This window comes from Beta vulgaris, chromosome 8 (genome assembly GCF_026745355.1).
Source record: "Beta vulgaris subsp. vulgaris cultivar EL10 chromosome 8, EL10.2, whole genome shotgun sequence".
NCBI classification, from domain to species: Eukaryota; Viridiplantae; Streptophyta; class Magnoliopsida; order Caryophyllales; family Amaranthaceae; genus Beta; species Beta vulgaris.
In genome coordinates, this window is record NC_079209.1 from 57781529 (window position 1) to 57809398 (window position 27870).

A 27870-nucleotide genomic window follows, 5' to 3' on the forward strand; every position below is an offset into this window, starting at 1 on the left:
TATCGTCTCCAAGGCGTAACTTGACCTTTTATAACTTTAATTGTATATTAGAAATCATCATTAAAGCTATGATACTACAAGTGCAAGTTGAGACGTATTGAATTTTATCCTATATATTTATTGTCTATTTGGGTGAGTATTTATGCTAACAAATGGAGTGAGGACTGAGGAGTCTCATTTTATTTATGTAATATTATTTTGGATTTATAATGTATGAATTATAATGTATGTAAAGCTTAAGTTAACTTTTGAACACTAATTGAATTATTGGTACTTCGATAAATAAATGTCAAGATCCACCTTGTAACATCAAGTTGGAAGTTTGGAACTCACGTGATAATAGAAATACATGCATAAAAACGCTTTAAGAAGTGGGTTGAAATTTGAAAGGGTTTCAATATCTAGATTTGTTACTAGCAAAGTAAATAAATTAGTGGCAAATTGTTTTTTCGAATTCAGTTTAGTTGTAATTAGTTTAGTTCAATTGTAATTAGTTTAGTTCAGTTTCAATTAGTTCAGTTCCAATCAGTTCAGTTTAATTTCAATTAGTTCAATTCAGTTTAGTTGTTTTATATCGAAGAGAACATGCCTTAGTTCTAATATTGTTTCTCTTCATTACTAGTTATACTGTGACTTCCACTTTTATTTTCAAAGTTATAAAACTTTTTGATAGAATTTTGCTATCATAACTTTCAAAATGTCATCTCATATGAATTGTGATCTCGCAAAACTCATCTCAACTTATACATTTAAGATACTGACTTATTAGTTATTATTAGACTGACATATAATTAATATAATTAATTATTAAAAATATATACAGAAAACGGTAAAGTGTAAATATATCTATCAAAAATAAAACTTCTCTCCTTCTCGGCTTATCCCTCTTGAAAACCAAAAACATAAATAAATGTACTTGGTCCACAACAACTTATTGTGCGAGTGTTGTATGATATAGTTAGCTTTTATTTGATATAGTCAGTTTTTGTATGATATAATCATTTCTTGTATAGCCAGTTTTATATAATATAGTCAATTTTCTGATATAGTGAATAATATAGTCAATTTTTCTAATACAATCAGTTTTTTGTGTGATATAGTCCGCTTAAGTCTATAATAAATTATTATGAAACCGATTCATTTCAGGGTCTGTTCTCTTCGGTATAAAACAACTAAACTGAACTGAACTGATTACAACTGAACTGAACTAAATTAAATTATAATTAATAATGTGATAATAATATAATATGATTTAATTAATAATAAATTCATAATAATGATTTTTTATTAATAATAAGTTATTAAATAAAATAATAATTAACCGATTATGAAAACTAGTTAATGTTCGATAATACTATTATTTTGCCTAGTAATTCAACTATCAAAACGTGTATTTTTTTCATTTCAACAATGACAAGTCTTACTGTTATCATCTATTAAAAAGTTTATACTTTGAACAATGACAAATATTATTGCAATGTGTCTTTCTTAGGCTTAAATTATCATTTCAATATAATTAACCGAATCATATAAAAAAAATTAGCAAAACAATAATTAGCAATATTAAAATAATAATAATTGTAATCATGATATTAATATTTATAATAGTAATAGTAGTAATAATGATAATGATAACGATAATAATAATTATCATTGTTTTATTATCAGAGATTAAATGACTGAACTGAACTGATTGCAACTGTGAACTAAAAATAGGCTTGGGAGAACATGGCTACGACTTTCAACCCATTACCACCATTTATGACCAACTACCAAACGGGTCGTAAAACCAATTTTCTTTTTTTGGACATTTTCAACCCATGCAAAAGGCAAAAAAAGAAATTAAATTTGCAACGAAGTTTGGCTCCCAACTCCCGTGTCAATATATCATCATTTTCCCGCTAAACAAACAGCAAACAACGATAAATTCACAACTTCTTTTCACTCTCTTTCTAACAAACATTTTCCATTCTTCATTTTTCATTCACATTTCCTTTTTAATTGTACTATAATCATCATATATTTTGCATTTCTGTTACAAATTCACACAACAATTTATTAGTGTTCAACAATTACTATAAAGTTTCTTGAAATCAATTTACATAAAAATGGGGAGGTTATTTTTGATCACATCACAAGACGACTATTACACTTGCAAATATTGCGGTACCCCCCTGGGACTACCAGCTGATATCATTTCTAAGGTTCGGCAATTTTCTTTTTCTTTTATCTTTGTTTAATTTTAGTACTTGAATTTCTTTTTCAATATATGATGATTATAATATGCTAAATTTTGGTGGGTTTTTGCTACTTTGCTTTTTCTTGAATGCAACATGCATGTTGGGTGAATTTGTTTAACTTATTGGGTTTCTTGAACACGTTATTGTCTTTTTGTTTGATTGATGGTTTGGTTATTCTTTCAAATTAAATCGTGAATTCTTGGGAAATTTGAGAATGTGGATGTGGGTTTTTGGTGATGCATGTGTTTTTTTTTTTCATGTTTTGATTCTTGTGTTGCTTGAATGTTGAGTTTTTGAGTATGCATAATTGTGGGATTTACTTGAAATGAAGAGAAGTGATTGAAATTTTGAAGTTTAACGTGTAATAGTACATTGAATGATGGGTTTGGAAGCATTTCGGAGCGAATTTATAAGAGTTTGGAAGTTTAGATTATAGGCAGTATGTGGAAATTGGGAATGTTTGAAGAGGATTCGAACAGGAAATTGGGAATTGATCATGGTGCGGTTTTATAGCGTTTTGTGAACTTGGTAGCTAACTATTAGGGGTGAGTATGAATTCTAAATTAAGTTGTTGGATGGAAAACCTGGTATGCAAGAATAAGTGTGGTAATAAGTTTGTCAATCCTATTTTTGGCTGATATGTACGATAAAGATCGAATTGTGAGCTTGGTTGATACGTGATTTGAGGGCGTAGGAGGTATGATATGAAGCACTTTCACGCATTAGATGGTTGTTAGGAATTGCTTTACGGAACTCCGATCTCATATACAAAACTGATCTTTTATTGCTTTGTACACTTGAAATCCATTATGCTATCAGTGTTTGCTGCATACTGAATTTTTCAAATTTAGAAGATTAGAGAATTTTAAATTTGGCTCTTCATTGTGTTTACTTGTACATTTCAATTGTAACTTCAATTGTAACCTTAGTATGAGTAAAGTGAAGCTTGGATTACTAAGTTAAAGAATCACTACTTCTCTGTGAACAGTGACTGATGATTACTAAGTTGCAGAATGAGTTGGTTTAGAACATTGTTTTCTAACTAAATTTGTTTCCTTTGTTTCAGTCATTACATTGCAGACATGGCACGGCTTATCTTTTTAAAAATATGTAAGTAAATGTTCAATTTTCAATAACTTGTCCCCTTAAAGTTTGGTTTGACTCTTTGCCCGGTGTAAATAGCATAGTTAATATCAGAATTAGTTAGTTGCACTGCGTAGGTAGATCTTTTTGTTGATAGTTGCTACTTGCTGGGATCTTACAGTCAGGAAGAAGTTTCACGTCTGTTAAATTCGTTCCCAACCTCTGATAATGGGAAGATGTCTGATAAATCAATGTTTCGGCAAACTGTCCTTTCGTTCTGAGATCCCTTTAGATCAATGGTGTAATAGAAATAGCCTTATTTGCAATTTAGGGGTAACGATAAAAGAGCCTCCTCGAATTGTGTGGATATGGTTCATCCAGGCAGATGCATTATAGGCATCCGAGTAATTGTATATGGTATGTCATGGCATTTGATGATTTCAAGTATCATCCGAGTAATTGTATGGATATGGTTCATCTAGGCAGATGCATTATAGGCATCCGAGTAATTTTATATGGTATGTCATGGCATTTGATGATTTCAAGTATCATCACAAAGCATTTTTCTTGGTATTTTAACAATTTCAAATTTTCTATATTTTTACTAATGGCATTTTATGTTGATTTTCTTCCTCTATGCCGTTTCTCATTTCATGTGCTTGAAGTAACGTGACAAAATACTTGTACTTTGATTCAGTGTGAATATCACCGTTGAGGAGAATGTGCCTCCGGTGGTGATAATAGGAACGGGAGTATTGGGTGGAATGCAGAAGGTGGAAGAAATATTTTGTGTCCGCTGTGGCTCAGATGTCGGGTGGAAATATGTAAATAATTCCTTCTATCGAACATTTTAACATTTTGTTTCGGAAGTTTCATCCACGACAGTAATCACGGAAATAATACTATTTGCAGGAGGATGCGGATGAGCTGAGTCAGAGGTACAAGCAAGCGAAATTCATGCTAGGCAGGTAGGTAGATTTTTTAAGACTTTCAAAGGTTGTTTGCTTCATAGAGTTTGGTTTGCACTTATGATACCACATTAGCATGCTCTTGGACCATGGACCAAGATTTCATAGAGTACAAAAATGTGTTGTTATAGAGTCTAGCTATATGGCTTACGAGCTCTCCATCGAACACCCTGTGTATTGACATCAATACACTCGACTATCCGACTAAACCTAACTTGAGTTAGCTACACAGAGACAATATTGTCAATGTAAGTGATGCTAGATAGAGAACTAGTTAGCCAATAATGCGTTTCTTTTGTTATAAGCTTAACATTGGATTTTCTATCTCTTTTCTTCACATGAGCGAAGATCTCCATTTTTCTATATCTTTCTCCTCGTTCATGGTACATCACTATGTTAAAGTTATTGGCAAATGGAGGGAACTATAGCTTCTTGTTTCCCTGTTCCATTGTAATCTTGGATCAGCTCATGATGTTTTGAGTTATCGTACAGAAAACAGCTGCTCAACCCTTGGGAACACGCATTTATGATGAGTGTCAGAGAGGACGCAGCTGCAGAGAACACAGATGATGCTTAATTTGGTTCAACAGAAGCCAAAGAATTTGTGTACATTCTTTAAAACATATGGCATATTATAGTGATCTTGTCAATTGATGGTTGTCTGAAATCTCTTCTGCTTTCATAGTACTTAATATCAATAGGGTGTAATAGAATATGTAATATACGAAATTAGGAAACTAAGATTACATAGCCATATACATAGTATACGAAATTACAGATTCTATCAGGGTGGATAATGCCAAAATCAGTTGGCTGCTATGCATTTTTTGTTAAATAGTGTTGTTAATCTTTGCTATGTGAAGAATTGATTTGTTATTATTCAGGCTTTCAAAAGTGTTTGTTTAGTTAGCATCCAAGAATATAGGAATTAAAATATTGTGGAGTTGTTTGGTTGACAAAAACATAGGAAGTTACACTTTTTATAAAGTGGATAAAGCTACTTATCTAGGAGCCAAGAGGTCTTAAGTAAGTAGGATTTCCCACGAGAAATTTTTCTTCCCATGGTGTCATGATCAACTAACGACTTTTCACACTTCCTATAATTGAATTCTTTTGAGTCTCAGAGAATTAAGTGTCTAATAAGCTCACTAGTTAATGGCTGATAACTAACAAAAGCACAAAATTCTATTTCCACATTGAAAATACAAGATTACTCTTATAAAAGCTATCACATAAAGAGCGCTATTGTCATTGTACTTGTGACTTGTCTAGTATAACTAAATATTTGCTATTAATGGCCTTAAACTCTTCCAAAAATGGTGTGTGGTGCTTGCTGAACTATTGACAGTTTTAGGCTAGATGATTATGGGTTGTTGATGATCAGAAGTGTTGTTATACATATATATCCCCAACTAATTAAAGTATCTTTAGTGGTTGTTCTAACTTACTATACCTTCTATGTGACAGATTTAAAGATGCTGATTTTTTTTATTTTTTATTTTTTAATCTTTTTAAGTCTAAAAAGATATTTTATTGCAGTTATAAATAATTTTTCCAAATAGGTATGCAGTCAGCTAACTTATCAGTTTCAGCACCTTAACAATTTCAGCTGCTACCTAATCAGTTTCAGCCACCTTATCAGTTTCAACTTCATTTCAGCCATTGTTGTCAAACATAACCAAAGAAAAAGAAGAAGGGTAGTTCATAGTCAATAATTTAGTATTCTAGTCCAAATTCTATCGGTTTTGTCCTTAAAGAACACCTTATAGTTTATATGTATATACTTTTGGAAATATATGCTTATATGAAAAAAATAATAGAGGATAACTGTACTATAGAGAGTTAGAAATAGAGGTGGTAAAAGTTGGCACGACTCGTAAACCCTATCCGAAATTAGTGGGTTTGAGTCAAGGTTTCCAACCTATTTGAGTAAGCGTGTTGACTCGACACAACAAGTTTGTTAAACGGGTCGGATTAGGGTTGAATATGTTAACACGAATTCGACACCACAACCCATATAACTACTATTCTACATTAATATTATTTGTTGGGTTTTAAAATCTAGATTTATTTCTAGCAAAGTAAATAAATTAGTGGCAAATTGTTTTATCCTAATTAGTTTTTAATAATGTTTCTCTTTATTACTAGTTATACTGTGACTTCCACTTTTAATTTCAAAGTTATAGAACTTTTTGATCGAATTTTGCTATCATAACTTTCAAAACATCATCGCATGTGAATTGTGATCTCGCAAAACTACATCTCAACTTTTTTTTTGAAAGGTAAGGTAAAAGACATTAGGCTACCCTCCTTTCGAGGGGAATACTAATGCATCAAATACAAGAATAGAGGAAAGGGAAGAATTAGTACAAACTGAAATTTCAAAAGATGGGTGATGACTATGTTAACAAAAGATTTTCTTTTAGATAAGATTTTAGTTCCTAGTAAACTTGTTCAACTACTTTTGTGAATTAGAGTTCCATCAAAATTAAATGACCAAAATCGTGCAAACTGTTTGTTCATGCTCTTTAAAGATGAACATAAGATATAGATGTGTCCAAATATGAGGTTCGGCAATGCACGTGAATAGAAAAATTAAACTGTTTTTTTTTTTTTTTTTTTTTTTGTTTTATATTTATGGGAGCTGAATTGAACTACACTAAAAAAAAATTAAAAAAAAATAAAAAAAATAATAATAATAAACTAAACAATTTAAATTGAACTTAACCTAACTGAATTAAAATTGAAACTAAAAGAATAAAGTCTTAGTCTCTTACCCAAAGCAAATGAAGAAGAAGAAGGGTAGTTCATAGTCAATAATTTAGTATCGTAGTCCAAATTATATATGTTTTTCCTTAAAGAACACCTTATAGTTTATACATATATACTTTTGGAAATAATGCTTATATGAGAAAAATAATAATAGAGGATAAGTGGACTATTGAGAGTTAAAGATAGAAGTGGTAAAAGTTGGCATGACTCGTTAACCCGACCCGGAAATAGCGGGTTTGGGTCAAGGTTTCTAACCTGTTTAAGTAAGCGTGTTGACCCGACACAACCCGTTTGTTAAACGGGTCGGATTATGGTTGAAAATGTTAACACGAATCCGATATGATAATTCATATAACTACTATTCTACTATCAATATTATTTGTTGGGTATTAAAATCTAGATCTATTACTAGCAGTACAAAGTAAATAAATTAGTGGCAAATTGTCTTACCCTAATTAGTTCTAATACTGTTTCTCTTCTACTAGTTATACTGTGACTTCCACTTATATTTTCAAAGTTATATAACTTTTTGATCGAATTTTGCTATCATAACTTTCAAAACATCATCGCATGAGAATTGTGATCTCGCAAAACTACATCTTAACTTCTTTTTTTAAAAGGTAAGGTAAAAGACATTAGGCTACCTCTGTAGTACCTCACTCTCGAGGGAAATACTTAATGCACCGGATACAATAATAGAGAAAAGGGAAAAATTAGTACAAACTGAAATTTCAAAACTAGAGTTAACTAAATGGCCAACATTGACAATCCAATCAACAACTCTGTTTGCTTCTCTGAAAAAATGCCTGATTGGGCGGAATTGAAATTTGAAAGAAGAATCTTGGAGACATTAATGATGGAGAATATTTTCCACATAACAGACCAGAGGTTATTGATAGCATTTATAACCTGTAGGTTATCGCCTTCTAAAATATTGTATATATTGCTTTGCAAATGTTATTCGGGATTAAAGCTAAGGAGTAAGAGTAAGGTGGAAAAACTTCCAGATTAGTTTGGATAAGAGTATGACGTCTTGCTTTGGACGACGATTCCAAGAGTTGGATTCATTGCAATGTTTTAGCCAAGGTGACTATGGTCACGCTTACTACGGTAATATGAACTAAAAAATATTCAAAAATGACAACCTAGACATGCTTTGAGGGTCATATCGAAATGACTAGCCACAAAGGTCTTTTTAGACTTAGGAATCCGCTTTGACAGTACAAGAGCTGATTTGTGAAAATTAATCAGTTTGCCGGACATAGAACAGAACTCATCAAGTATCGATTTTAACTTGTTTCAAGCTGAAGTAGTAACTTTACAAAAGACAAGACTATCATCAGCAAACATTAAGCATGGAATAGCGGAGCCTGTGGGTAAAATTTAAAACCCAAGCTTGATTTTGGAGTTGCACTCTCAACAGTAAGTTTTTGGATAAGAACATCCATACAAATAATAAATAAGTATGGGGAGATAGGGGTCCCCCTCACGATAGGGATGGAAATTGAACGGGTTCAGGGCGGGTGGAGCTTCACCCGCATAGGCCACCACCCGCATCCATCCATCCGTCATCCACTGGTTGAACGGGTGGTTAGCCAGTGAGTAGATATATTAGAGCTTTTACAAAAAATTGTGCCATAAGATACATACTTATTAAAATTTCCAACTAAAAAATTTAATAAAGTAAGTAAATAAACATGTGTAATTGATAATATGGATGATGGATATGTGTTAAGCAGGTGATGCGTCGGGTGACGGATAAAAAAAGTCGCACCCGCATCCATCACCAGCCTAACCTGTCACCCGCTTTTCATCCATTTGTTTTGGATTTTCACCCGCTTAATAAAATTGGTTTAAGCAGATGATGGATGACATCGTCCATTTTCATCCCTACTTCGCAGAGAACTCGATATGGTTTGAACGATTCAGTAGTATTACCATTAATTTTTAAAAAGTAGGAAACGACTGTAACACATTTTTTAATCCACTCTAGCCATTTTGTTGAAAAGCCCAATTTCAATAAGATTTGTCAAAGAATATCTCATTTTATACGGTCATAGGCTTTCTCCTTATCTAGCTCTAAAGTACACAATCCTATTTACTTTATGATTTTTGGAAAGTGTTTAGAATTTCTTGAACAATAAGAATATTAGCATGAATGGACTTGTTCGGTGTGAAAGCATTTCGAAGAGGACTGATGTGCCTTTTAGAATAGGGCACAACCTTTTGATCAATAACTTAGAAATTGTCTTATAGATGGAATTAATCAAACTAATAGGCCTAAAATGATTAGGCGTTTCTGGAGTTAAAATCTTTGGAATAAGAGCGATAATAATATGAGTCAAAGAGTGAAGGAGGTGGCCATCATAAAAAAAAAAAACCATGAATAGCTAGACGGAAATCATTACCAACAATGGGCCAATATGCTTGATTTTTTTTTTTTTTGCACCAAACACATCTAATCCTGGTTCATGTCAAAAAATACCGCTTTGATCTCATCATCCGTAAAGGGGGCTATCAAAATTGGAAGCATCCGAGTTAGAGATGATCAGTTGAACAAAAGATAAATCGATAGGCAAGAAGGTGAGGAGAAGCGTTCCTTGAATGAATTAATAAGAAGATATTTAATTCCCCGAAGAATCAATCCATTGATCAAAATCGTTTTTAAGCGATCGATAGAGGTGTTAACAATTCGTTTTGTCATTTTATTGTGAAAAAATCGAGAGTTTATGTCTCCTTGAGATAGTCATTGTTTACAACTAAATTTGCTCCAATTTGACTGGCCGAAGAGAAGTAGCTTTTGTCGTTGTAAGATAAGTCGATTAATGCATTGCATTAAAAAAAAAAAAAAAGAAAAAAGAATGAGTTAAAATGTTGTGCCCAAAGTCTTTCTTTTAGAGATTTAACCTTTTCACAATTTTCTGATAATTTATTTTGTATGAGCCCAAAAAAACAATTAGTCCACTCTTATAATAATTACTCCCTCCGTTTCATTTTAATCTACACACTTACACTTTTCACGTATGCCAATGTAAAACTTTGAGGACATATATCTTTAGTTTTGTATTTGTAAAAATTATAAAAAGTACATATTAATAAAATACATACTAATACGAATCTAACAAGATCCCGCATAACTATGTTTTTATTCACGTATAAATCACAAACGAGGGTCAAAGTGCAATTTGTGATTAGTGTAAAATGTCAAAGTGTATAGATTAATTAAACAAAGCTTATGATATACTACTTCCTCCCTCCCATATAAATACTCAATATGTCATCATTTTCCCGCAAAACAAACTGCAAACAACGATCAATTCACAACTTCTTTTCACTCTCTTTCTAATCCTTTTTTCTTTTTCATTCTGACAAACATTTTCCATTCTTCATTTGTTCTTGTAAAACAACTACTATAAATTCACCCAGCAAATTTCCCCACATTAAACAACTACTATAAAGTACCAATCAAATACTACTATATGCGTTATTTTTTCTTCTATTAGTTTCTTGAAATCAATTTACAGAAAAATGGGGAGGTTATTTTTAATCACATTACAAGGCCGGATTTACAGTTGCAGACATTGCGATACTCACCTGGGAATTGCCGATGATATCATTTCTAAGGTTCGTCAATTTTCTTTTTCTTTGTTTTTTTTTTTTTGTTCAATTTCCTTTTCGATATATGATGATTATAATACGTTAAATTTTGGTGGGTTTTTGATAATTTGCTTTTTCTTGAATGCAACATGTTGGGTAAATTTGTTTGGCTTATGTTTGATCGATGTTTAATTATTCTTGCAAATGTTTTTGTGAATTCTTGGGAAATTTGGATGAGGGTTTTTGATGATGAATACGATTTTTTTCATGTTTTGATTCCTGTGTTGCTTGAATGTTGAGTGATTTAGTATGCATAATTGCGGGGTTTACTTGAAATGAAGAGAAGTGATTGGAATTTGGAAGTTTAACGTGTAAAAAGTAAATTGAAGAGTGGGTTTGGGAGCATTTTGGAGTTTATAAGAGTTTTTGGTGATGAATGCGATTTTTTTCATGTTTTGATTCCTGTGTTGCTTGAATGTTGAGTGATTTAGTATGCATAATTGCGGGTTTACTTGAAATGAAGAGAAGTGATTGGAATTTGGAAGTTTAACGTGTAAAAGTAAATTGAAGAGTGGGTTTGGGAGCATTTTGGAGTTTATAAGAGTTTTTGGTGATGAATGCGATTTTTTTCATGTTTTGATTCCTGTGTTGCTTGAATGTTGAGTGATTTAGTATGCATAATTGCGGGGTTTACTTGAAATGAAGAGAAGTGATTGGAATTTGGAAGTTTAACGTGTAAAAAGTAAATTGAAGAGTGGGTTTGGGAGCATTTTGGAGTTTTTAAGAGTTTTTGGTGATGAATGCGATTTTTTTCATGTTTTGATTCCTGTGTTGCTTGAATGTTGAGTGATTTAGTATGCATAATTGCGGGGTTTACTTGAAATGAAGAGAAGTGATTGTAATTTGGAAGTTTAACGTGTGAAAAGTAAATAGAAGGGTGGGTTTGGGAGCATTTTGGAGTTTATAAGAGTTTTGAAGTTTAGCTTATAAGCATTTTGAAGAGGATTTTAACAGGATGGCGAGATTTGATCATGTCGCGGTTCTATAGCGTTTCTTGAAATTGCATAACTATTAGTTGATCAATCATTTTTTTGGCTCCTATGTACAATAGACTCATATGTGATCGAATTGTGCGCTTATTTGATACGTGATTTGAAGGCATACGAGGTATGATATGAAGCACGTTGTGCGCTAGATGGTTGTTAGGCATTGCTGGCTGTTGTGACTCTAAAAGTAGTGCAAATGTTGTGGAAAATGATAGTGAATTGGAGCAGTTACTATATATTACTTGTATCTAGTTCTGTGCATGAACTGAAGCTATTATAGATTGTGGATTCTTAATGTGTTTTTGTAAGCAAACTGATAGCAGTGCGTTGCCTGACTTTTACAAGTACAATGAAAAAATCTATGTCTGGTCCTTTGCTGAACATCCTTATTGTTTAGTGGAAAGTGTTAGTTACTACTATTTGTTAACATAATTAACAATATCTTTAAACTCTTTGCCATTTTTGAACACAAGATGCAATGGTTGCATGGAGGAATATGTTTTCTTTTGAGGTTGACATTTCTATAATTCTATACATGCCTTGAGGGGTAACCTCTTGTCATTTTTGAACACTGATGTATCTATTTTTAGAAGCTGTCGTCGAGGGTAACATGGGAAAAAGTAAAGGGTTTTTTCTGTATTTTCTTTCAAATGAAAATTTAAACAAGTGTCACCAATTGTTTTTAGAGTATGATAGAGAGTAGAGACAATGTTTTCTACCCAATCATGAGTGCCACTTTTTATATACAATCGAAGCTTGCTAATTGCTCTGCTCATAGTTTCTTCGTTCATCAATATACACTTCTCCTGTCTTTTCCATTGTTACATGGAACTCAGATCGTTTAGGAACGTGGTACGGAAAAGGGAACGCGGAATGCAGGCTCTAGAGTAAACCCGATAGACTCCTAGACCACGTACCACGTTCCGGGACGCGTCCCTTGGAACATGGAACGTGGCCACGTACCATGTTCCCAGTATCAATGGTCTTTTCCGTACACGAGAAGCTTTAAAATTATAGGAGAAGCTTCTTGCTACCCAGCAGCAAAATTGGCTGTGAGCCTAGAGTATGATCTTCATGTCTTTGAAACCTTTGTCTTGTAATTTAGGTCCTTGAGGATCATTCTTGAAAATGTTAAACTTGTCATGTCTATAATTGGTGAAGGCCACAAATGATTTCTATAAATGATGGTAAACTTTGATGTTAAAGAGCATCAAATCTCCTCCAAAAAATATTGCTGACTTACCTTTTGTAGTGAACTTTTAAGGAGGGCATGGTCCTGAAACTTGATGTTCTCTGCTGTTAGCACTTCCGACAATGCTGCAACCACTGTTCAATCTTCCAACTTAAGCGTATATATAGGATATCAACCAGATCAAATGCTAAGTTGGTAGTCTTTAGGCCACTAGGCTCGCTAGCAGACGCCTGTGTTTAAAAGTCAAATCCATTTATTTCGGTGATAGGCACCCCAAAAGGAAAAGGGAAGAAGGGTGAGCGTCAGAAAATGGGATAATCCAACTAAAGCAGCATACACAAATGTTGGTGTGGATGTTGGTGTGGATGAGTAAGAAAAACTCAGAAAGAGGATTCTTTTTATAGGTGTCTTACATAAGCACTGGCTTATGCTTGTTGATTGAGGTCGTTTATAAGCAATCTTCTCCAAAATGTTCAATGACTGACATCATTTAAATTTTCTCCATGCATACAATTTCTTGTACTTCTAGACTGTGTTTTACAAATCACTTTTTAAGTTACAATAGGCATATGCGTACCAGTGTTGGTAATGTTCAGAAAGACTTTTTGAACCGATATTTCTGAAAGCAAATGATAAAAAAAAACCTTTGTATCTGATAGATGTGGTCTATGTTCAGATATGATCAAGATCAGCAGAGAGATCAAACATGGTTTTAGTGAACAGCCGACACAATTTGTTGCATATATTTATTTGTAGCTCTCAAATTCCTGGTTCCCCCAATGCTTTACGGAACTACTATCTCATCTACAAAGTTGGACTTTTATTGCTTTGTACACTTCAAACCCACATGCTATCAAAGCTTGTTGTATACTGACTCTGTCCTTAAGTGCCATCTTGCAAATGTATACGTCCTTTAACAAGTGTGTACTCAAAATTTTAAGTGTAGAAGATTAGAGTATTTCAAATATTGCTATTCATTGCGTTTACTTGAGCATTTCTATAGGAAGAATATCATTAATATGTAACTTCAATTGTAGAAATTGTCCTACAACCGTTATCTAAGTGTAATATTAGTCCTCAAAAAGAAAAAGAGTGTAACCTTAGTATGAGTAAACTGAAGCTTGGGTTACTAATTTGCAGAATCACTAGTCCTCTATGAACAGTGACTGATGACTCAACCTTCTGATTTCTCATCTATATGATAGAGGCTTTCTTTTTTTTGTTTGGGGGGGTTGTTTTTCCTTTCTTTTTTCTTAATCATGATGACTTTTATTGGTTTAGAACATTATTCTCTAACTAAATTTGTTTTTCTGTTTCAGTCATTCCATTGCAGACATGGCAGGGCTTATCTTTTTAATAATGTGTAAGTAAATGTTCAATTTTCAATAACTTGTCCCCTAAAAGATTTATTTGACTGCTTTGCCCAATGTAAATAGCATAGTTAATATCAGAATTAGTGAGTTGATGTTCAATTTTTAATATTTTGTCCCCTTAAAGTTTTATTTGCCCGATAGATCTTTTTATATGCTGGGAAACTAATCAAGGAATTCCCCGGGTTGGATGTTTTTGTTGATAGTTGTTACTTGCTGGGATCTTACAATCAGGAATAACTTTCTTGTCTGTGAAATTCGTGCCAACCTCTGATAATGGGCAGATGTCTGATAAATCAACGTTTCGGCAAACTGTCTTTTCCTTCTGAGATCCCTTTAGTTCAATGGTCTAATAGAAATAGGCTATTTGCAATTTAGGGGTAACAGTAAAAGAGCCTCCTTGAATTGTATGGATATGGTCCCACCGGGGAGAGGCAATGAGGCATTATAGGTGTCCGAGTAATTGCATATGGTATGTCATGGCATTTGATGATTTCAAGTATCATCACAAAGCATTTCTCCTGACATTTTAACAATTTCCAATTTTCTATATTTTACTAGTGGTGTTTTATGTTAATTCTCTTCCTCCACGCCTTTTATCATTTTATGTGCTCCAAATAATGTGACAAAATACTTGTACTTCGATTCAGTGTGAATATCACCCTTGGAGAGAAAGAAGATCGGGTGATGATGACAGGATTGCATACAGTGGTAGATATATTTTGTGTTGGCTGTGGCTCAAATGTCGGGTGGAAATATGTAAATAACTCCTTCTATGCAACATTTTAACATTTTGTTTCGGAAGTTTCATCCACAGCAGTCATCACGGAAATAATACTTATTGCAGGAGGTTGCGGATGAGATGAGTCAAAAGTACAAGGAAGGGAAGTTCATACTAGAGAGGTATGTAGATCTTTTAAGACTTTCAAAGGTTATTTGCTCCATAGACTTTTGTTTGCACTTATGATACCACATTAGCATGCTTTTGTTTGCACTTATGGCTTACTAGCTCTCTGTTGAACACCCTGTGTATTGACAATTGACATCAGTACTTCTACTACCTAACATGAGTTAGCTACACAGTGACAATATTGTCAATACATGTGATACTAGATAGAGAACTAATTAGCCAATTATGCGTTTCATTGGATTTTCTCTTCTCTTCACATAAGCGAAGATCTCCACTTTTCTTTAAATTTATCAGCAAACGTAGCTTCTGGTTTCCGTGTTCCATTCTAGTCTTGTAGATCAGCTCATGATGTTTGGACTTACCGTACAGATTCAAGGTGTTAGGCCCTACTGGAAACATGTATACGATCACTCAGGCGCTTCAGCTCTTCAGCGACATGGAGAACACAGATGATGCTTAATTTGATTCAACAGAAGTCAAAGACTTTGTGTTGTACATTCTTTACACCATTTTATAGACTTATAGTGATCTTGTCAATTGATGGTTGTTTGTAATCTCTTCTACTTTCATAGTACTTAATATCAAGAGGGTGAATAGTTCTTACATGTAATGGAGTTGCAGCTGCTATGCTTTCTTGTTAGATAGCAGCCAATTGATTTTGGCATAGTTCTTGTTAGATGCTATGTGAAGAACTGATTTCTTAATATCCAGGCTTTCATAATATCTCTTCTATTTGGGCTTCTTTTTTGTGAATTACTATGCATCTTATGGGCTATGTTCTTTGGGCCCATGTTAGAGGACCTCAAACTTTTGGAGAAATGGATCTAATTTGACCTATCACTTTTAGAAGGGTATTTCTACATATATAGCATCCTGTGTTTTACAAAATTCTATGTTGTACCTTACTTTTTTTAAGTTTTTCACATTGTACCCCTTACATTTCTATATGTTACACAAAATGCTTTTATACAAAATATTAACCACCAGATTTTAGGACTTTCTTACGATGTGATTATAAGGTAGGATTTTGTAACCTTGTGAGTTGAGTAAGGTTTTGGGTATAATCCAAAGAAATTGAAGGTTAAGTGGGGTTCGGGGTTCGATCTTCTATTAATAAGGGGATTTTGAGTAACGATTAAAAAGCTTATGGGTACAATTTGAAAAGTTCAAAAAAGTCGCGTACAATGTAGAATTTTGTAAAACACATGGGCACTACGTAGAAAAATCTTCTGTTTTTTTGCTTAACTTCCTCTCTTCCCGTTCCTTCTTATGTCATGATCATTCCTATATACCTCAAGCTTTTCTATTTCCTATCGAAAGTTAGAGTTAGTGCTTGTTTAGTTAGCATCTGAAAATATGAGAAGTGTATCTTTTTAAAAATTAAAATTTTGTAGAGTTATTTGTTTAACAAAATCATAGAAAGTTGCACTTCTTAAGAGATTTTACTTCCCATTGACCTAGGAGGTCCTAAATACGTACACTTCCCACGGAAGATGTTTGTTCCAATGATGCCATGATCAACCAACAACATCTAACACGTCCTATAATTGAATTCTTTTTGCATGTTGGAGCTGGTGCATTACATTCTTTTTGCCTTGCGTTTTGAAGTTGGTGTAGGATGCTCATCCTACACCTCATACCACCATCTACTAATTGCTAATAATAAGCTCACTAGTTATAGCTGAAAATTAACAAAAGCACAATTGTATTTCCACACTGAAAATACAAGATTACTCTTAAAGAAGCTATCACATAAAGACCACTATTGTCCATTATACTCTTAAAGAAGCTAATTGGCCTTACACTCTTCCAAAAACGGTTTTTGGTGCTTGCTAAACTTTGACAGTTTTGGTCTAGATGATTATGGTTATTAATGAAGTGTTGTTATCTAACCTTACAATTTACATATATCTCCCCAACTAATTAAAATCGTATCTTTAGTGGTTGATTATGTAACAGATTTATAGATGGATGATGGCTATGTTGACAAACGTGCATAGAGCTGCATCTTCCTATTTTAGATAAGATTTTACTTCCTAATAAACTTGTTCAACTACTTTTGTGGATTAGGGTTCCATCAAAATTCAATGACCAAAATAGTGCAAATTGTTTGTTCATGTTCATTAAAGGTGAACATAAAATATAAATATGTGAATAATATAAGGTTCGGCAATGTACAACGTGTAGAAAAATGAAACACAAATTGAAATGTCATTGATGTAGACCATGTTCTTTATTTTATTTTTTTAACTTATTACAGTCGAATTTAACTGAACTGAAAAAATAAAAAATAAGAATAATTAATATTGAAGTAAACACAGGAAGTATATTAAATTGAAATTAAGACCGAAAGAACAAAGCCTTGCGCAAAGCCTTACGCTCTTACCCACAAAAAATGATGGTTACAGAAATAGATAATTCCATAATTTCAGTATTTTGATCCGATTTTAGTCTTCCTCATGCCAAATTCATGAAAAAGGATCATGAATTCTTGATTTGAGATAACTGGTGCAACTTCACTTATTAAATTAAAATTTAAAGGGGAAAAAATAGCGACATATTGTTTTGAAGGCCCTACTATACCACCATATATCTGGAAAAGCACATGCTCTTTGAATATGATACTACCATCTTTTTTTATAAAAAAAAAAAAAGAGATACTAGCATCTTTCAATAATAAACAAATATTAATCCAATCTAAAATTGAAAAGTGTACAAGGAAGAATATACTTCATTGACTTTGTTATTACCGACAAACCTACACTTGATGATTAACTTTCTGGAGAACCAAAAATGTTACTTCCGCCGTTTTAATTTAGTTGTGACACTTTTTATTTTAGAAAGTTTTAATTTAGTTTTGAGACTTTTATTTTGAATAATAACTTCTTTTTCTCCAAAAAATTGTTAGGAGTCTGTAATTTTAAAAGTGTCACAACTAAATTGAAATGACGAAAGTAAATTGTATGCAATTTTAAGGTATAGCTATGTTAAATGGAATTATGGATGATTATTAAGTTTTAGAAACAACTTAATATTTGATGTAATTATGTTGTCTAAGGTTCAGTAGATCATTATATATTAGGTGTAAAAAGTCATCATGTTAAATATGAGTCTGTACCACATGGCGCACGCACTATCTTATATTAATGTAGGACATTTACATGTGATGTTTAGGAAGACTATGCTTCAATACATTATAACGTATTTAAAAATCACCTCCTAAATTCATAAATTATGAAAATAAATTCTCACCAATATACATGTAATAAGGTAATTATGTGACATTATGTTGAATTTGTCTCATTGTGAATTTTTAAACTATCAATAATTTGTAGTAATTTTTACTAATATATAATTAAAAAATGAATAAAGTGATATGTTAAAATCTTTGAGAAGGTGGGTGTTACAATAATTTTTAAACAGATGAAGTAGCATAAAGTCAACTATAAACACAAATATGATTAAAGTCACTCCCAAAAATGTCATGTAAAAGTAGTCTCGTAAAGTTATAGAATTCACATAAATATTTAAAGACAAAAGCTAATTAGTGTCTTATAGCGTTAGATAAGATAACTAAAACTATTACATTCAATCGAAAACTAGTAGTGGTATTTATATAGGAGTATTTATCTCAATTTTTTCTTTACATTTGTAAATTAGTGTATCTCAACTACTTCCTCCATTCTATCTTAAATGAAATATTGATTGAAATGAGACTATTCGTGATCTTGTTAAATTCCTCTCGATACATACTATAAAATTATAACATTTTTTATATGTCCACAACTAAAGATATAATAATTAAAGAAACACGTTGGATTACGTGAAAAAGCAAACGTTTCATCGAGGAAAACAGAATGGAGAAAATATTAAATTTAATTTCACCATTTGGTCCCTCTTGCTAAAATTTAGAAACATATAGTTTTTTTTTTTCCTTATCAATTTTGTCTCCTCAAGTAGGTTATCAAAAACAGTGTATACAGAAATACAACAGCTGTTGAAACACTGACAGCCCAGCCCAGACTTTTTGGTTTTATATCGGGCCCCTCCTCTGTAATGAGCCCTAAAAAGAGCCCATGGCCCACATAAAATTCTTCTTTTTGGATTCTCTTATCAGAAAAAAGTAGTACACGTTTCCTTCAAAATTTAAGAAAGAGGGACCAAATATTTATAACTGCCAGCTTCAAACTTTCAGATAGTACAGTGCATTTGCACGTGAAAGAACGCCTGGAATATAAACTTTATTTTCTACTCCCTCCATTTCACAATATAAAGCACGCACGAAGTTCGAGGTCGAACTTTGACCATTAATTACTCTCAATATATGTTGATAAAAAAATTTAAAAAATAATATTATTATAGTATTTTTCAAGACGAATCCAACGATATAATTTTTATATATCGTATTTGAGAAATATTTGTGGTCAAAGCAAATTTTCGTAAAGCGTAAATGTCTTATATTTTGAAACAGAGGGAGTAGCTACTGACTTCTTTTTTCTTACTATGTTGTTTTTGTTATAATCACACAGTAACTAACTATAACTGGCACAATCCAAAGTGAAGGAGATTAAACTTAAAAGGGAGGAATGATAAAACACTATTAGTTTGGGAGCATCTTGCCTGCGCTTTTGGAGGGGCTCGCATGTAAAAAGGAAGCTTGAGCTTAATGTAAATTGTAAAATTCTTGTCTGTTTTATATTACTATCAGGGGCAATGTTGTAATTTTAGCATATTAATAAACACAAATAGAGGTTGAATTGTAAATAACAAGTGTATCGATAAGAGGGATGATAAACACTATCAGCTAAAGGGCACCTTGCCCACTAATAGAGGTTGAATTGTAAATAACAAGTGTATAAGATACACAAATAGGTGTTGATGTATAAGTAACAAGTGTTTTAATACAAATATGGGTTTTTATAAAAATAAAGTTACACTTTTGTTGGAAAAAAGCTAGTGAAAACGCGCAAATTGAGGCAACTTTTACTTTTTGTTAGAAATCAGTCTTACGTTTTGACAAAAGTTACATTAAATTCACGGTAACAAGGATCGTTTTGTAAGTAATAAGTGTCTCAAACACATAAACATGGGTTAGTTTATCACTTTATTAATAACAAGTGTTTTTGATATAAAAATATGAGTTTATAAATTACAACATTGTCCCTGATAGCGGGCAAGGTGCCCTCTAGCTGATAGTGTTTTATCATTCCTCGATAAAAGGAAATCTTAATCCACAAAGAACTTTTAGACAATTAGATTGAAAATTGAGCGTTCTGCCCAAAATTAAACCGGTACGGTCCTCCTAATTCGAAAAGGTGAGAATTGAATTTACCAACCTTAAAATTAATAGAACTCCCGCTTGATTATAATTATTATCTATTTATTTATCTATTCTTTGAAAAAACTTTAGAATAACAAAGTTTAAAAGGTCGAGAGCTAGAAGACCAATTATATAAAGCTCAAACTCTAAGCTCATAACAAAGATTCATTGTAAAAGTCTTTACTGTTTATGCCTTCAGTTGGAAAATGATTAAAATCTAACCATTGTAGAACATTAACTTACAAACTAATTTCTATACAAGGATTTTTTTTATTATTATTTGAAGTCTTTAACCACCTTATATGGTACATTATTGAATAATATAGTAACTTGATCTATTTTATGGTACATATTGAACAATATATATAGTAACTAGAGCAAAAAGTCATTATTCAATAGTAAATGTCACCCACTTCATAAGGGTTTACATGTACATTTAAGGACAGTTGTTTGTCAAAAGTGAAAATATGTTGTATGTAAACCAAACATTAGAGACAAAACAGAATTTATAGTACAAGATGAAGTTGTGATTTCAATTCAAATAAAGGGAGTATATCTATCACTTGTCATTTCTTGAAAAATGGAATTAAACTAAGATATTGGAAAAAGAATCAGTGAATAGCCCTCTGCTCTGAACAAGATACTTACCATAACAACCATCCAAAAAAGAATTAAAGAACAAAACATATCCCTAATTTCTTTTCATTGTCCTACCATGATCATTAAGATGAGGAAGATGGGGGAGGTAGAAGATACACATCATAGGCTAATTACATGGGGGGTTTTGTAGAATCATTCACCACGGCGGCGCAAATTCGAAAAAAAAAAAGAAAAAAAAAAGAAACATATATAGAAAAAAGGTAAGAAAGGGGGAAGAGAAGAGGAGTAAAAGCATTTGAAAATCCAAGATTTGGTTCTGCACAAGAATATCAGAGAGATGATCACTAGGCACTCTCTGCTGGAACTTGACCCAACTTCCCGAAGTTCTTAGCGTGCTTCGGCCTCCACTCGGTTCTTCCCCTCATAACCTCTGCCCCATCCTCGAGTCGCAGCAAGTGCTGGCACTCGACATTACCAGAATCTTGCAGTCCCCCAACACTAGCACCTGAGACAGCAGTGAGAGACTGCAGCATATTGTCTCTTCCACACTCCCTCCTGTACTCTAAAGTCATGCCAGAGAGCTCATGGGTCTCTAGAATTGATTGTGGAGCACTCTGCAAACCCATCAAGTAATTATCATAAACGTTATAGTATATCTCAGAAGGCAAACATACAACATAGTACATGACATTCGAAATAAGAATATAAAGCCAAAAATTATGCCACACATAATCTAAGACTGCGTTAATAGGACAAACGTATAGCTAAACGACTTCTGAAAGGACAATTGTGGACCTCGTACAGATTGAAGTTACAGAAATGCCCCCACTAGACTTACGGGACGAAAATTTAGCCATACTCTATAAATAGATAACAGAGACTATTAGGCAAAAGCAACAGATGGCTGAAGTTGTAAAAGCGTATTTTGTTTTAGAGCGGTTTAACACTTTGATCGCCTGTTCAAGACTATGAAGACACCATTAAAATCTGTAATACTACAGCTCGTATCACGTGACGATGAAAGAAACTATCACTTTCTAAATTTCAACTGTATTTCTCCATTCACGAAAAATGGAAACAGACAGCATTTTGGTTTCCAAGAATTTGTTTTCTTTCCAAAGACAAGGAGCTAAGACTATCTTTTATTTTGCACCTAATATATGTGGACGAAACTATTCACAGACGAAAACAGTACAAGCATAGTAAAACTACCGCCCTATTCACTTCACCTTATTTATGGACCTGAAATTATTTTCACTGTTAAACTGAATTTTACTGATTCAGAGACTTGTTATAACTGATTGAACCTTGATTTTCTTGTGTTTTTCCCATATGCAGTTTGTTGATTTTTTACTTATTAGAACCCACTGAAACTGATTGAAACTGATTGTTACTAAACATTACTCCTCTACAGTTAAAGTGAATTGGGCCTAACATTAGCAGAAATTGAGCTGCAACCATATCTCTACTAAGTACAGTATATAAGGAACAACATCCTATGCTGTAAGAAAGTAGGGATACTTCTCATTACTATGTTTTTGTTGCTTTTTTTTGGAAAAATGTCCAATGGTTCCATTAACACAATGCCTATAAAAGAAGTTTACGCCCAGAGCATGATAGATATACAGGCCTTACAAACAATGCTCTTTGATTGCTCGTCTCAAACATGTACAAGAAATGCTCTCTGATTGCTCTAGAGCGAGGATTTAATAACAAAATATTGATTCAATCCCATATAATCACAAGCTCATAATTTGCCGATAATGACTCAATCTATTTACCCTGCCCTATTGGTGAATGCAATGAGCTTCAAACAAACATATCAGCCTAGTAGAAGCGTACAACAGATCAACAACCCAATACAAGCAAGTGAAAATGAAATCAAACCACACCAAGAAGATAAACTTATATAGGCACCCATGCTGACAACTTACACGATCCATCATGTAAATAACATAGAACAAGTCTTGGATTAAGAATTATTACCTCAAGAATCCAACCAATGTACTTGACATTGTTGACATGCTGATTGACATCCAAATCATTCCACCTGGGCTGCAGATAGTAAATTCACTGTCAGAGAAAACCATGATCTTAAATCTGTATTTCAAAAAAAAGGTGACCAAAGATTGGTGAGTTCACCAATCAATGACTATCCTTAAGGAAGTTTCTCCTACCACACAAAAAAATGTTTGGAAGATGTAAGAAGTAACTTACAGTGAGACCAGTACGGATGTATTCAGCAGTGCTGTCATCAAGTTTGGGAAGCTTCCTCCCATCCTCATCAATAATAGGAGGAGTATCCACAAAGTGAGGCCCTATCTCTCCACGCACTTCATCTGGCATTTTTGACAACCTCCTCGTGTGTTTATTCATCATCACCCATACACTTCCAAATTCAAAAAATGTATTTATCAGTTATCTTATACTTCTATAACGCACTCATGGAAAATCAAAGAAGAAGAAAAATTCAAATGCTAAAATTGCAATTTGGCACCAATAATAGTATACACCAGCCTTCTCCATTTCCCTTCCCTCAAAAAGTGTCAAATGCAGTATCAGCCTATTATAAGTTCCTAACTGTTTGTCATGATTCTCCAAGTATAGTACAGGCTCAGCAACTCATTCTATGAGATATGGCTAATAAAATGAATATAAGAACAGAATCTATTGGAAAATCATTTCAAACAGCTGTAACTTAACCCCAAGGGAATTAATGAATGCAAAAGGATTGTACAGATCAAAGAACAATTGCCAACCTTGAGGCTCTTGTAAGTATTTCACCAGTACTACAGTCTCTGACAAGCCAGTCACGACGCATACCATTCTTCCCGGATGAGCTAACCCAAGTGTCTACTTGAACAACATCTCCCCTGCATAACATGAATGCCTTTAATCAAGATAATTCCTTTTTTCATACACAGGGTTATCATGATGCGTTCCAGTCATCAAAATAATGCATCTCCGATCTCTATGCTATGCGCCTGAGGGTACACTGAACAAGCTAACCAAGTATTTTGCCACAATCATCCCATGACTCATACAGATAAGCACATAAGCCAATCAACTTGGATATAGGCATATAGCACAAGTCAAAAAGCAGAAGAGATATCCCAGCATAAAAAAACAACTTACAAGTAAAGTCAGTCCTCCAAATATAAACTCATGTCACTTCATAAAATATTCAGAATCGAAAATATAAAGAGAAAAAAAGGTTAGCACTGAGTCTTGACTCTTGACTAGAAATTATCACCTAAACCTCATGCCCCTTCCCCCACCGCTTACACAAAAGAGAAACAAGATAGGAAAGCATACAGCACTTGGACCAAACTAAAAGGAGGACACCATCTTTCAGTATATAATATCAAAATATCCACAATCATCAGCCAGAATCCTCATGTCACTTACCACGTTGGGTAACGATCCACAAGAACTTGCATTCGAGTAACCACCCAAATTAAGTTTTTTTTGCACATTTCTGGGGTTGAACCAAACCCATCACCTAAAAGCCCAGCTGATTTTACATGATTAAGTGCTGTTTCCTGCATAAATAAAGCTCCCATACTAAGTTAGTAACAAAAAACTACTCCATAAGACTATCAATTAGGTAAATTTGCATCTATCTCACAGCCATCCGTCAAAACTTAAGATAGATACCTGCAGATGATTCATTAACGTGTCTATAGAAGCCGTCCGATCCGCTCCTATCTCATACGACCTAATAGAGAAGTTCTGTCTAAAAACAAACCCATCTTGAACCATCTGCCCCAGACCAAAAGGATCAATAAGAGCATCAGGGCGCTTTGGTTTCCAATCAAGCATCATCCATTGCTTCTCGGCAGCCAAAAAAACTGTAGTAATTGCAGCAAGAAGCATGCTCCAATCAGGCAACTGATTAATAAAGGTCCTTGGAGGAGGAGATGAGGATTCCTCACTCTTCACTCCTTCCATAGCCGAAGCAAGGCCAACCGTGGTACCATTGATCTTAGGAGGAGCTTGTGCATTAGTTTTCATTTTCAAACCCCCAGATGAACCAGATTTTGACTTCTTGCCACAGACATCTAAATTCGAGGAACCAAGCTTTGTCGAAGAGGGTTTCGAGCCTGAATCAGAAGGTAACGGCGCAACAGGAAAGAAAGCCGAAGTTGCAGCTGCGGCAACCATGATCAATAACTTAATATACCCACCAACAGATCAATTTAATCCTCCAAAACAACCCACACCACAAAATCAGAAATTTCCTTCGGCAATGTCGATAATTGCAAGGATTACAAGAGCTCAGAAGCCAAGAGAATCACTGAAATGTCTGCCTCACGAAACCACATAGTTTTGCACTCATGAACCCTGAATCCAATCAACAATGCAAATATTAAAGGCATACAAGAAGCATTTATGTAACATAGCAATACATACAAAAAACAATTAGGTACTATATGGTGAACTTCTGCAACAAACTTGGACCACCCAAGAAATCAGATAATATACACCCAAAAGAAAACCACATAAAATATGCTGTCAGAACTCAAATTCATTTACCTTAGCATAGAAAAGTAAAGGAATTTGCTTGCCAGAAAATACATCAAATTATTTATTAGCATTCCAAATATATAACTCCAAATTAAGGTTTCATAGTGTTGCAAATTAATGATCTTTTCTGCAAATGTATAAATAAATTGGTTGTTGAAATTTACTAATATTTCCGGAAAATGAGAAACAAACATTGAAATCAAACATAAAAAACAGCAAAACATCAGGCCAAAAATAAGCAAACAAGCATATTAAAATAAAACAAATTGAACCACAACAAACAAATTTAATTAATTTCTCAGAAACCCAATTCAGATCTGACCTCAAATCATCCAAAAAAATGGGGAAAAACCCTGAAGAACAAAACCCATTTTAGACATTGAATCAAACATTCAAACCCATTTCAATAAAATTAAATCAATCAACACCCATCAGATCAAACATCAAAAAACAGTGGAAAAAAAAATCACCTTGATTCAAAATGAAGAAATTATCATCATAATTTGTAGAAAAAGAGAAGAAAATCAATTACTTCTCTGACCTTTTTTCTCTCTCTATCTCTCTCTACTTTCTGCGCTGTTTTTCTCGTATCTTCTTCTCTTTTCTTCAGGTAAATTTTTCTTTCTTCTATTTGTTTTGCAGAGAAATTACAAAATATAATAATGAGTAATGACCCTTTTTAAAATATGGTTTAACTTTAAAAGTTTTTCTGGGACGTAGGTTTTTGTTTGTTTTAAGGGGGTTTCGTGAAAATTGAGAAAAAAAAGTTGGAGAAATCCAAAGAATGAAAAAAAATTGAAATTGTTATTTTGGTTTCTGGAAAGAAAGAAAGAGAAAATGGAATTGGGTGGAGGAGACAATTAGACAAAATGTAAGTCCAGCTACTTCTTCTTATAGAGTCCACCTTTTTTTTTTTTTTTGGTGAACTTTATAGAGTCCACCTGGCCACCCCTTTCCTCCCGCCTCCTCTTTTTGAAGGTAATACTCGACCAATGTTCAATTTTTTAATCGCGTTTTTTTTAACCTATGTAACGAGGCATATATTTAAACGATTAAAATTCTTGTATAATGTTAATGTATGAACAAAAAAATTTCATTTCAAGGTTCAATCAAGCCAAGAAAAGTCTTACTTACGTGATTCCTAATGTTCAATTTTTCAATCGCGTTTTTCTAACCTGTGTAACGAGGCATATGTTTAGACGATTAAAATTCTTATATAATATTAATGTACGAATAAAAAGTTTTCATTTCAAGGTTCAATCAAGCCAAAAAAAAGTCTTACTTAAGTGATTCCTAATGTTCAATTTTTTAATCGCGTTTTTCTAACCTATGTAACGAGGCATATGTTTAGACGATTAAAATTCTTGTATAATATTAATGTACGAAAAAAAAGTTTTCATTTCAAGGTTCAATCAAGCCAAAAAAAAGTCTTACATGATTCCTTACTAATTATCTTCAAATAGTTGTTGTATTATGGAACCTCTGTTTTTTTTTTTACTTGCAATAAATATTTTTTTGTACAAATATTAAGAAAATATGACATAGAGTGAAATTTAACACAATTTTCCATGTTTTTTGCATGTAAGGTAGGTAAAATGAGGATAAGATGATCAAATTGGTCCGGATCCTTTATTAAGAAAGGAAATGTTGCATCTAAATAAAAACACCTAAAAACGAAAACTGTTGCAAATAAAAAAAGGGAGGGATTACTTTAAATAATGAAATCTTGAAATTCTTAACCTATGCCTTATGGCGTAGACTAGAATAGTTCTAAAGGCCTGTTCTTCGCAACTTATTTTCATTTCAGTTCAGCTTAGTTGCAATCAGTTCAGTTCAGTATAGTTCACTTGCAATCAGTTCAGTTCAACTCCAATTATCATTTTTATTAGTTATAATTTAATTCAGTTCAGTTGCAAACAGTTTAGTTCAACGCAATTGTTTTATGTCAAAGAGAACATACCCTAATTAGGTAAAATATAAATTTTATATTCCAATATTGGTTATGATATCTAATGAAATTATTTATTCGGTTAATATTAATAAACTAAAATCTTGTTTTTGATATTGTAATTTGTTAAATGGTTTTTCTTAAGACTGGTGTGTATATATTTGATGTTAAGGAGAAAACCAGCTATACTTGACTTCTACTTTGATATACATGTTTATAACACACAAGTAATGTGTGTGCATGAAGATTTTCCCTCCATCCCTTGTTATTTTTGCTAGGCCAAGTAGACATATGTTG

The 27870-nt window shown here is 33.1% G+C and overlaps 3 protein-coding genes across 5 annotated transcripts; 2 read left to right on the forward strand and 1 right to left on the reverse strand.

The window, feature by feature from the left end:
* The first annotated feature begins 1791 nt into the window (after nt 1–1791).
* Nucleotides 1792–5147, forward strand: LOC104902138 (protein yippee-like At3g08990). Its single transcript, XM_010689829.3, has 5 exons — nt 1792–2204; nt 3307–3350; nt 4021–4147; nt 4236–4291; nt 4784–5147. The coding sequence occupies exons 1-5, from the start codon at nt 2109–2111 to the stop codon at nt 4866–4868; spliced, it is 408 nt and encodes a 135-aa protein (XP_010688131.2). The 5' UTR covers nt 1792–2108; the 3' UTR covers nt 4869–5147.
* A 4890-nt stretch (nt 5148–10037) lies between these two features.
* LOC104902139 (protein yippee-like At3g08990) lies at nt 10038–15910 on the forward strand. Its single transcript, XM_010689830.4, has 5 exons — nt 10038–10687; nt 14218–14261; nt 14919–15027; nt 15116–15171; nt 15548–15910. Exons 1-5 carry the CDS (start codon nt 10592–10594, stop codon nt 15636–15638), a joined length of 396 nt encoding a protein of 131 aa, XP_010688132.1. The 5' UTR covers nt 10038–10591; the 3' UTR covers nt 15639–15910.
* A 5215-nt stretch (nt 15911–21125) lies between these two features.
* Nucleotides 21126–26495, reverse strand: LOC104902140 (palmitoyl-acyl carrier protein thioesterase, chloroplastic). 3 transcript variants are annotated; one of them, XM_010689831.4, is made up of 7 exons: nt 26167–26494; nt 24756–25442; nt 24507–24640; nt 23858–23971; nt 23316–23487; nt 23085–23153; nt 21126–21712 (listed from the first exon to the last, which is right to left on the reverse strand). In XM_010689831.4, the coding sequence occupies exons 2-7, from the start codon at nt 25260–25262 to the stop codon at nt 21443–21445; spliced, it is 1266 nt and encodes a 421-aa protein (XP_010688133.1). In that variant the 5' UTR covers nt 25263–25442; nt 26167–26494; the 3' UTR covers nt 21126–21442. The 3 variants fall into 3 exon arrangements, with proteins under 3 accessions (XP_010688133.1, XP_010688134.1, XP_057247075.1); XM_010689832.4 differs by having other exon boundaries at nt 26096–26494; XM_057391092.1 differs by lacking the exon at nt 23858–23971 and having other exon boundaries at nt 26096–26495.
* Nucleotides 26496–27870: the final 1375 nt, after the last annotated feature.